Here is a 12062-nt window from a genome sequence, read left to right as displayed (position 1 = left end):
AGATCCCATTAATTGTTACTATCTTAACTATATGTTTGAATTACTATACAGGGTCAACCGTAAAGGACCACCATGGTGAAATGCCAATAGTATTAGTATATTACACAAGTAAGGCTCATGGGTGATGCCTTACTTGTGTAATATACTTTTTTAGATCGAGGCGAGGTGCTTTTATAAGATATTGTCTAATAATATATAAGTGTATACCTTTGCAAGATGAAGCTCCCCCGCGTACACGTGGTAATACGAGGGTTCGAAATTAGTACTAATAAATAAAGAGAAAATAAGACCGTGCAGTTTATATAAGGATTCTAAATCTAAAATATTCTCTGCTCATTACCCACTATGTTTCTTTGTGATATTGTAGACTATATTTATTGTTTAATATGTATTATTTATAAAATTTGATTATTATTATTGGCTAGTGCAACCTAGTCGAAATGTCGAGTAGTAAATACCTTTATTTACCATAAAATTATTCGTGTTTACCCGGTTAAAAATATAAATAATGACATGAATACTATAACCAGCTAGCCACTATTATTGCCTTTACGACTAACCCGGACAACTTGGGATATAGTTAACCAATATTTTACTAACTATACACATTTCAACATCCTTGTATTGGTACGTATATCGTATCAATTATAAAGGTATAAGGCATTGAGGAAGAATCGCTAGTCATACTTAAATACTTTCTTCTAATACCCACATAATATATATAATAAAATAAGTATTTATATTTATTATCACTTGCGGACGTAAACGCCCTGCTCGGAAAAATAATGTCACCTACTGGTACACAAATTGTGTTATCAAACCATATAAGAACACATTAAAATATAAACAAAATTTCATCTAAATCGGTCCAGCCGTATAAGAAGAGTTGAGTGACAAACACATGTACAGAATAATTATATAAGTTATACCTGCTTCGACATACTATAAAATATATAATGTAATATGTATACATTTTGATATCGTTCAAAGAAACTAGAAGGAAAAATTCAGTATCATTTACAGACGAATCTGAAACTAAACTGCTATGTAGTTCCGATTTAAACTAGTTTTGGACGAATACTAGTTTTTTTAAAGGTTGAATATGGAATGTTATACTCGACTGCGCTAACAGTATGGTTGGACACCAGTGGAGTCAGGTCAGCTTATTATACAGCATATTGTCAGGCACTAAGTTGTTTAGAAGTTTGTATATGTCAAATATTATTTAATATATAAATTCTACTGACAAGTAGTATGTATTAGTTATACTTATTTATTTTTAGTATGTTACATGCATAGATGAAATCAGTATATATTAGCCAATACTCTATAATATATTAGTAACAACAGCTATAATATAGTAGTTCTGTATTTTATACTGTAATTTGTGCCTACATTTTATATAAATTGATATAAAATTTAATTATATATTTGATCAATAACCTGTTTTTTTTTACTTATTAGTATTTTAAATGGTGCCCTTTATATTTCACTTTTGTAACCGAAAACGAGCGGTATGTTCACATAGAACATAACTTCATTTTCTTAGTATTATTTTTAATATAATCATTAAGAAAAATTTGCATGCCTTCTGATTATTAGACGAACATTTGTACTCTATTTTATTGTAACATTTATTGTAAAGAAAACAATGTTCAAACAAATAAATCATCTATCTATCTGTCTATAACATGCCATAAAGCTAAGTGGAGCTATTTCGGTGTTTTATATGCAACATTTATTTATGTAAAAACTTTTTGTTCCTATTGTATTTACACTGAATAAATATTTTTTCTAACTTTCATTATAAGAACGAGATATTACTTGATAGTCGGGTTAACAGTTGACCAGGACGTTAATAGCGTCTTAATATCAGGAGCTCTTAAATAAAATGATCACAAATATCTCGTTTATATAATATATACAACTGTAAAAGAACATGAAAAAGGTTTAAAACTGTGCATTTTTTTTATTATAATGAGTGTACGTTTGGTTTAGGATATAGCGTGCTAACCCAGAAGAAATCTATTCACCTACGGTGAAAGACTTAAAGAATCCGGTGTTGTAGTTCTCCGGAAACACGAAAACTGGAAGTGTATTCCGCTCTTTCACAGTGCGTATTAAAAATGACGTATTCGGAACATGTGGAATATCCACGACGTACGGATGAAGTCTTAGTGTTCCCAATATGTTGAAGGTGTTACGTGGAGTCTTGTAACAGCGACGAGGCGAATATTTGCTGCATTATATGCGGCAGGGAGGCTACGTCCATGCACACGTGACCGCGTCCCGCCGGCAGATCACGCAACATCCTGATTACATATAAAAATAATATTATTAACGAAGTATATGAGAGCATCATGGCCTATTGATGTAATTTGAGGTAGACAAATTACACAAAAAAGATGCGAGTTCAAATCAGACCGACAACAATAAGAGAAAAAAGAAGTAAAAATCTTCAATTTATAATGTTGCGAGGAAGTTTATGTCAACTGGATGTTTCTAAAAACTAACTTTACTTACTTATATAACATTTTCTAAAAGTATTTGTTAAAAAAAAATCTTGTTAAAATCTTTCTAGTCTTATACATTTATAATAGTAAACTTTACGAAGATATTTATATTCATTTATTTATTAATGGTCTAATATGGATGTTACATTTTATCCGATAATCTTTACCAAATAATTATAAATGCATAAATACTCACGTCGCTGCCTCATTTCCTAAACTGCCGATAAATATAACATGCGCATGAACTCTGCTATCTGAAGTCAGAATGGTACCCAACTCTTGAGGTTGTATGCCGTATCTAAAACAATCAATACACATAAATATACAATACAAAACAATACGATACGAAACTCAACTTGCATGATACATAATAGTAGTAAAAACAACATGTCATGTCCTTTTTTTTATGTAACATAGTTAATAATCTCAGAACAATTCACACAGCGCCATCTGGACCTAAGCTAAGCTAGCTAAAGCTTGTGTTATGGGATTACTCATAACATCTATATATGTATATACCTATAATATCTATTAAGATAACTGATACAAATACTTAGATTTTTTTTTTCGTAAATACATACATATTAAACATAGAAAACACTCAGACCGATACAAATTCTTGCGCTGTGCGAGAAATCGAACCCGTGACCATCGGAAGTAAACCAGTGTGCTAAAACTCTACACCACCGAGGCCGTCAAATATTTATACTTCAACTGGGATTTGTTACGGCAAAAATATTAATTGCTTAATGTGTTTATGAGGACCGATCGTCGTGGAGATCTTTGGGGAAGGCCTCTGTTCAACAGTGGACGTCTTCCGGGCTGAGATGATGATGATGTGTTTCTCTGGGTACCTTCTAAGATTGGCATCGGATAATACAAGCACAATAGCCTCATCAGCGTCTTCGTTGGCCAGCGTGGAGATGGCGTGCTTGGTCGCGGGCAGAGTGTTGTCGCCAGTCCAACAGAATTGGGAGTGTGCGTGCATCGTGCGGATTATCTGAAAATCACCTGGTAGTTTACTACCCTGAATAACGCTCAAGATATCGTGAATTCAAATCCTATACATTCCTGCCTGACTCTCCGGTAAAAGATGTAATGATACGAAATTAAACATGAAACCGAGAGATGGCAGTGGGCTCATCCCTGACAACCTAGGATTAATATCCTAAACAACTGATATAAATACTTAGATTCTTTTTTGTAAATGCATATATAACATACATAGAAAACACTCAGACCGATACAACAATCAATACAAATGACTAACCTGTAATCTCTGCTTCTCGTTATCAGGCGGTTGGTCGACCCTCACTAGTTCCAGAGCGTGGTCCTCCCCGGAGTGCGCGTACATGTCGTATCGGATGCGTGCCTCGTAACCTCGGAGCGCTTCCATCACCAGCACTACCGCCTCCATGGAACGTTCCAGACGCCCGTCGTATGAGTTGAACCTGATGGATAGATTGATTTAAGATTTTTCTTATATAGCTATAATATTATTTCATATGTATGTCTATAAGGTATTTGTGATATGGGCCTAGTTGCCTGAAATAAATAAATAATAATAATAATAACTTTTGAATATTATTTTGCATGCCGTGTTCGCCTATAAATAATTGTACATTTAAATCATAACCCATTGCATGTAAATAAATAATTTGAATGACTATAACAATTCTTAGTGATTCTAAATAGCATATGCTTTGGCGCCTTTAATTAGTATCCTTTAATGTATTATATATATTTATATATAAAAAATAGTCAGTGTAGTAGGAAGAGAAGCGGGGGTAACGGATATCTTATGACAAATAACTTAGTTCAGTCTATAAATACTAGATGGCGTTATTTATAATATTTATAATAATCTTTAAATCGGGTACTTCATTAGTATTAAACACAAACTACCTTTTTCTACAATACGGATATGATCTCTAACATACATAATTTCACTGTGTCGTCTATACATAAAAACATTGTGAAATGATGATAATACCTGTACATACTGCCGGAGACATCAACCACAAGCCGCAACCTCTTGGGTCGTTCTGGCGGAGCGCCCGGCGGCGGATCTTGTTCCGCGCGTCGCCGGTAGATGGCGCGCTCGCCAGCCAAACCTATAATAAAAAAACAATATTTTATAATTTGACGACCCGACTACGACGAAGGTGTAGTAAGTAACTTCTTCTTTTTCAGTTCAATGGCAACTTAATGTATTGACCCTAGATTGTCGCATTCGGTCGCATTTTTTAGATACTGGTGCGCATGATGGTCTCTATGATATTTATAATGCTAATTATGATGATAAGCTCTTGTCTTGGTCTTGTGCTCAGGGCTCTAGAGGTTCAGAGGGCTAGAGCGGGAAAACAGCGCGCGCAATTGTGAGTATTTGTATTATACTAGTTTTTGTGTTCACTATTTCGCGCGTAATAGCGTGATGTTTCATGTCTATTCTTTTAAAATTTTATTTTTTATTCCACAAATTTTATTTTCAAAGACTCGTTTAAGTTTATATATTGTCGACAACTCTGTAATAACATAATTACAGTTGGTGACTTTGCTTCATAGACGGATATCCGGAATTTGGTCATGATAATTAATTACTACAAAAAGGCCCTAAAGCTCGTATGACTGTGAACACGGGAATGCGCGAACTGGATTTTTTGTTCCCTTTGTCTACATTTAAACGCAGTCTTGATTACCTTTGCATGAACAAAATGTAGGTATAGTACATTTATTTTTAACAAAATTAATTTCATTGTGTGCTCTACTTAGTTTGGGATTAGATAGCGTTGTGTAATAGGTCCAGGAATGACCCTGGACCTATTACACAACGCTTTCTATTAAAATTTATTTTAATCTCCAATTTGTGTAATAATAAAAAACAATATATCTTTTATCCATTTATATCTTAACTAACTAACCCTCGCACTTCCTTTGGCATACCCGAAAAGTGATGTTGTACAATAAATATACAGAATAAAGTATATTTAATTACCTTCAATAATCTTGCCATCATCGAGTTCACCGCTGGTCTGGTGTCTACTCCATTCTCGTTCCTTCTTTTTGGCTTGCAATTCCGCCAAAACCCCACGAAGAGCACCAATCTGAAGGTATTAAAATACATTGAATTATTTTGAAAAAACTATATATCTAATATATTAATACATGAAGCAAAAATATATATGTGCCAAAATAAAAACAAAACTTAAATAAATAAAAACATTACATACGTTACCATGTATATGACACACATATACATGCTCTTATGTTTATTGTTAAAGTCTGTTTGTCTTTAATATTATTCGTCTATAGTCTTATTGAATCTCAAATATAACCATAATATATTCAGTAATTACAATATATTTAAATTAAGTATGGACAATTTCGACCACTAGGCGACTAGTTCGGATAAAGAGAGCACTCACCTGCGGTTGCACCGCTTTGAGGAACTGTCCGTACAAATTCGCGTCGTACTCGCTCATTTTGATTTCTTTGAGACGCTCCTCGAATGCTTTCCTGTTCATTTCCCGCGCTGCTTTTTTAACGTGTTCGGGGACGTCATCTTTCTCCGCTTGAGACAGCTAAAAAAACATATTCATTTATATCTATATGAGTAATAGCAGACGTAGTACTGTCCACTTGTGTTTTCAAACCATCCAAGAACCCATTAAAAATACACTCAAAATTTCGTCCTAATCGATCCAGCCTTTTAGGAGTTTAGATTATGCAGAGGTAAATAGTAATAAATAACCCCCAGAAGCATTCACACAGCGCCATCTAGTCCCAAGCTAAGCAGAGCTGGTATAGTTGATACTAGATAAATACTTAAACACATTTTTGTTACAAATACATACATAATATATTTATAACATGTATCTACATGTTATAAATATATACATAGGAAACACCTAAACCAATACAAACAATTATACTCATAAATACAAATATTTATACTATGCGAGGAATCGATCTCACGACTATCGGAAATAAACCAGTGCGTTAAACCACTAGGCAGTCAAGTGAGAGGGGATTGTTAGTAATTATGACTAGTCATCTTACGTCATGTCATGTTGACCTAGAAACCATTGTTAATTCCAATAACCAAAATGTCTCTTAAATCAATAGACCACTGAAGTCTTCGTTACCTGATGGACATCGTGTCCCTTGTCAAGGCGATAGGGCCCGCCCTTGCCGCCAAGGCCTGCAGTGTCTCGTCCGCCGGTGCCGCCCGCCCACGTGTTTCCGCCTACATGAGGCTCGTTATCAGGGTCTTCTTTGCCATGTTTAGGTGATGATACATCCTTACTATAAGAAATATTTAATAATATCAGGTAATATAAACTTTTTCAAGTCAAATGAAAGAAAGAAGAAATCGCTAGGAAACTAACCTAACACAGTAAGTAAATTTTAAAACATGAGATGAAAACAGAAATTAAATCCAAATAATTTTAATAAAGATTTTTCTATGATAATTTATTATTTTAATAAAGTGATAAAACAGTTATTTAAGAATTTCCTTTTTTAATTAAATTTGGCACCGAAATGTAGTATTGCATTTAAATGGCCTTGAGAGAAAGTGTCAAACTCGAGTGTCGAGTCCATTTTCGAATTATTTCGCTTAAAAAATCTATAGCCCCCACGTTGGGAAACACTGGTCTAGTATATTCAGTCTGCATAAACGCGGACAAATTTTTATACATGCATATTTTCATGTTGATCTAATATAATCCATACATAAATTGAAACAAATATTTCATTGGAATTACTGGCACATATAATTATAGATAATACATTTAATTCGTACATTGAATTATTTACACAAAACTTGAAAAACAAGGCTATGGATTAGATAACTGATAAAAATAATAATACATTGCAAATAATATGTTTCCAATCATTTACTTAAAATACTTCTGTCTCACCTATTTCTGTCACAATACAGCTTTTTTATAAACTGTTACGGCAGTAGATTTGCAGGATATGGAGTACAGAAGCAGTGCATGACATGTACCACAATCGTCATAATTTATTTAGTGATGATGGTTATGTTACTCGGTTCCAACTTTCCATCAAACACTACATTCCAATAATGTTTATTAAGGAAAACTTACCCACTCTTACTCTCAATAGTCATTTGAAGTTTCTTCAACGCCTCTTTAGATCTACCTTCAAGAACGCCCTCTGTCGGCAACCCGCTGGCGTGCAGAACTTCAAGCAACGTGTCAGCCATATCCTTACTGTATCTATCGAAGTCGAAAACGTTGCCAATTGCTGTGGCTATGTCTTCTTCAGGATATTTCTAGAAATAGAGTGAGAGAGAGAACTACATAAGCTAGGTTATAGATTCTAACTTTTCTTTTCAATTGTCATGGCGAACAAGCTGAAGACTCATCAGATGGTAAGGGGTCAGTCAGGAACAGCACTATGAACATCACTATATCATGTGATGTCCGTGATACCACTCATGTCTTAGGATAGGCCTCCATATTCTATTGTAGCGCGGTGGTTATCGCCTCACCACTTTAGCGTTATGTATGATGTGATGAAGTGTCGCTTCATCTGTTTATTGTAGTATGTAGTTAGTGAGTAAACAAGTGAAATAATTGCACTATTTGAACGCCTGAATCACCAGGGCTGTCACATGCGCATTGCCGACCTTTAAGAAACCTTAATATACCCTTCTTAAAACAACCCATGCGGTAGTCTCTAGAAAAAACCTCAGCAGGTAGTTCATTCTACAATCTAAGTGTACGCGATTCTTACATTGATTTAATTTACATAAATAATATTTTAAAACCTCCGTATTGTGATATTACCTGCAAATGTTTCACTATATTCACTAACTCCCTGGTAGAGTACGGGTATGTCAACTGCCCTTGGTCGGCCTTATCGCGGAGTACTGCAAACGCTTGCACCAGCTTCTTCATGATCTCTGTTGGAACATCAGGTCCGTAGGAACGAAGTAAGTCCATCTCAGATTCGATGGACGGGTTGTCCACCGCGTGACATGAGAAGAGGTCACCTGGATAAAAATAATTACATTGCTCCTGTAAAAACTTGTGACCAACAGATCTACTGAAGTCTAGTCCCCTATATCTATCTATTTAAATATAAATGCAACGCAATGCATTTTTGATAAATGAAAAATAGTTGTTGTAACCATTTGAACTATACTGTAGTTCCTTGTAGTTCAACATTAGTCAATGCAGTGTGGAATATAATCGAGACTATACCGAATAAATCAAATAATTTCTTTTTCCTTTTATACGAACATATTTCTAGTGTATAATACAATATTTTTAAGTGAGATACGAAGCAAACCATTGTCATTAAATGGGACTCAAACCTGAGTAGACAGGGAGCAGGCTATCTATAAAACTAGACCATTTTTTCTAACTACTCATGCTTTGGGTCATTGACACTTAGCATGGATCTGCGTGAATGTAACAAAATTACATACCTAGAGCTGCAAAGAAGTCATTCCCCAAGAATGGGAAACCAGGCCTGTTAGCAAGCACAATCATCTTAAAATCATCATGTACAGGAATAAAAGTTTCCACATCTCCGCCAGATATATCTATCATATGCTTAGGCACAATCCTTCTTCCATCGCTTAAAATCATTTCACCATTTTCTACTAAAGTCTTCAATATACATGTAACATGTGTAGGTGCTTTATCTGCTTCGTCTACAACTAAAACGTGGCCAAATTTAACAGCTTTCACTAATGGGGAATCTTCATATACCACCACACCATCCTTAACAGTCGGTTGAACCGTCAACGATTGGACCGTTGTATCTCTATGGAGCTGTATATACTCCCTTGGACGGTTCAAGAGTTGTAACAGTCTGTCAGCTATCTTATTCTTTCCCACTCCTTGATTACCCACTAGGAGTAGATGATTGCCGAGCAAGAGGTCCTGAAGTAGCCACTCTAGTAATCTTATATGCTGTGGTACATCATAGAACAATATATCGGGCACTTTTGTTAGCGCTTGCGTTTTATATACATCTGTACTTGTGTTGCCGATTGTTAGGACGCCATTTTGTACAGAACAACCGATTTTCTTCTCTTTCTGATTAGCAACACTAAAACGACTGGGTGGTTCGATGCCCAAATTCTGACTAGCGCCATCTAGTGCCCTTCTAGCTAGATTAGGAAGGAATTTCGCTAGGAATGTTCTTTGGATCGTCTCGTAAGCAGACTCCGTTGGATATTTCGCCATTCTACTCGCGATTCTTAACAGCTGCCGCGTGGAGAGAGACGTTGAAAGATTCTTCAGTGTGCTATCCTCTGAATATCTGAGTTCGTCTGCTAAGTCGATAATTGAGTGCAGAGGGTCGGATATGTCGCCATACTGAAAATAAAATAACGGATTTTATATATATTTTTTTTTTAAACTTGCGTTTTTATACAGTTTAACTATCTATGTCCTGCGGCGCTGCCCTCGTGAAATGGGTGATTTTTTAAATAGATTAATTAATACTGTAATTATATATTTTATACGATCTATATATGTTTTTATTTTTTAAAGGATATTTATGTCTTTACAACACTAATCCGACGACTAACACCACTATCACTGTGTTAGGTAGGCTGGAAGACATCTCTTTCATAAGATAAGATAATACAGACTCACATTTTTGTATAAGAAAGAAAGGAAGAAAGAAAGAAAGAAAGAAAGAAAGAAAGAAAGAAAGAAAGAAAGAAAGAAAGAAAGAAAGAAAGAAAGTATAAATATAACAATCCTATTTAATGTTTGAAGCGCAATAAAGTATACATACTTTTTAGTTTATCCATTAAATAAACAAACATATAATTATATGAGCGAGCTAGTGAAAATAAATTTCATTCCCAATTTAAGTAGTTTAGCATATGGAACTTTGACTATAATTATGTCAGGGCAATCGGAAAATAAAAGCCTTTTGATTTGTCTTACTCTCATGAAATATTCCAGATAGTCATATAGTCCAATCTTACCAAGGCATTGATAACAGAGATCTCCTCCTCTTTGCTAAGGTTTCTCATCTCGTGGAATATGAATAGACTCAGTATCTCTGGTGAGAGCCACTGCTGTCCGCGTCCAAGTATCGGAGGCTCTGCCAACGCCACAATCCTGAAGTGACACTTTGGTTAATTTTTATTATTGGAAAGGTGCAGCCGCCTGCGCTAAATATATTTTGATATTAGGGTTTCTAAGCAGGCCCGGTCCAAAAAGTAAATACAATACTATCTAAAATATCTACTACGGTAAAAAAAGGAAGGTAAAGTATTGAAACGCCTTAAAAAAATTATAAATTGTAACTAAGAATTGTCTCTAGGACAAAAAAATTTGCATAATAATCAGTCTATTTGTCTATGAGTTATAATGCCATAGACAGACGTACATACGGCAAACTTTTAAAACTATTATTTTTAATCACTACAAAGATATCAAAACAACTGTGTGAGTAACAACAGTTGTACGAGGCTGGAACCCGTCACCATCAGAATACAAGACAGTGTAAAACCCTATAAGCATTGTTAAAGAAAACTGGCCTAAAAAAATAAACGGTAGCGAGAGTGATAAAAAATAAGACGTGCATAAGATTTGAAAATTTGAAAACTAAAAAACACTTTAGATTATTAACCTAACCTAACCTCCCCTCCGATCAAATCCCGTCGAATTCAAACGAGGATCGAAATTACGACGGCCTGAGCTGAGATTCAAAATAACGGTACCCTCAGACTAAACTCGTATCCGTCAGGCAGGAGCTGGACTTTAGCCGCTCCATAAGTCCTTCTGCACTCGCCCCCAAACGTCCAGTGAAGTAATAAAAGCCAGCTGCAGGTTAGAGCAGCATTAGTGCAGCATGCAGCAGCAGCATTAGTCTAAAAAAACTAACCTAAAAGCAGGATGTATTCTCTTAACGCCGCTTTCGTCCAGCTGCTGAGCGCTATGTCCAGCCTCGAGCAGTTCATCGTAGCGGTCGTGTCTCAATAGTCTGGTACCGTCATGTAGTTGTAACTCTCGATCGTGTACTAATCTACAAATAAAACATACAAATTTAAAAGCAAATTATTTATTTTAGGAAGATTAACGGTGTCATTTTACATGTTACTGATCATATTAAATTGACATATGCCAATTAATAATCTTCACCAATAGTTTAATTCATATAATTTATTAACATGCTATATATTAATAAATTATATGAATTAAACTATATCTCTGGAATAACAACGCATGAATGGTAACACCATTGGTATGTAATACCACAATGGTAACACCACCACGCCATGTTTGTCATTACAATTATATTAAAAAAAAAACATATACAATATAACATTAATAATAATAATATTTATTGGGCACAAAATATTTACAAAAAAACTTACGTAACGTACACGTACGTAAACGTAATAAATTTGTTAACCGGAGGTTGCCTTGAAATTCCTTTCAGCAATAAAGCCGCCTTCTTCTTATACGCACATATTTACTTTACTAATTAATTGTACCTATCCTTTAATTAAATATTTAAATAAAGCATATTCTATTATCTATCTAA

General features: G+C 34.8%; 1 protein-coding gene across 1 annotated transcript in view; it reads right to left on the bottom strand.

Annotated features, from left to right (window-relative positions):
• Positions 1 to 420: 420 nt before the first annotated feature.
• LOC131846735 (von Willebrand factor A domain-containing protein 8) overlaps positions 421 to 12062 on the bottom strand; it is a 35519-nt gene continuing 23877 nt past the window's right edge. The window contains exons 9-21 of the mRNA XM_059196117.1: positions 11400 to 11540; positions 10495 to 10630; positions 8974 to 9871; positions 8330 to 8535; positions 7625 to 7812; positions 6659 to 6818; positions 5939 to 6094; positions 5509 to 5617; positions 4507 to 4627; positions 3784 to 3964; positions 3368 to 3513; positions 2710 to 2811; positions 421 to 2312 (exon numbers count right to left, since the gene is read on the bottom strand). Coding sequence (XP_059052100.1) covers positions 2201 to 2312; positions 2710 to 2811; positions 3368 to 3513; positions 3784 to 3964; positions 4507 to 4627; positions 5509 to 5617; positions 5939 to 6094; positions 6659 to 6818; positions 7625 to 7812; positions 8330 to 8535; positions 8974 to 9871; positions 10495 to 10630; positions 11400 to 11540 — 2656 coding nt within the window. The 3' untranslated portion in view covers positions 421 to 2200. The remainder of the gene's footprint in view (positions 2313 to 2709; positions 2812 to 3367; positions 3514 to 3783; positions 3965 to 4506; positions 4628 to 5508; positions 5618 to 5938; positions 6095 to 6658; positions 6819 to 7624; positions 7813 to 8329; positions 8536 to 8973; positions 9872 to 10494; positions 10631 to 11399; positions 11541 to 12062) is intronic.

This window comes from Achroia grisella, unplaced genomic scaffold (assembly GCF_030625045.1).
Source record: "Achroia grisella isolate CSIRO2021 unplaced genomic scaffold, CSIRO_AGI_Agris_v1 utg512, whole genome shotgun sequence".
NCBI lineage: Eukaryota > Metazoa > Arthropoda > Insecta > Lepidoptera > Pyralidae > Achroia > Achroia grisella.
This window is presented reverse-complemented; position numbering and strand designations above follow the sequence as displayed.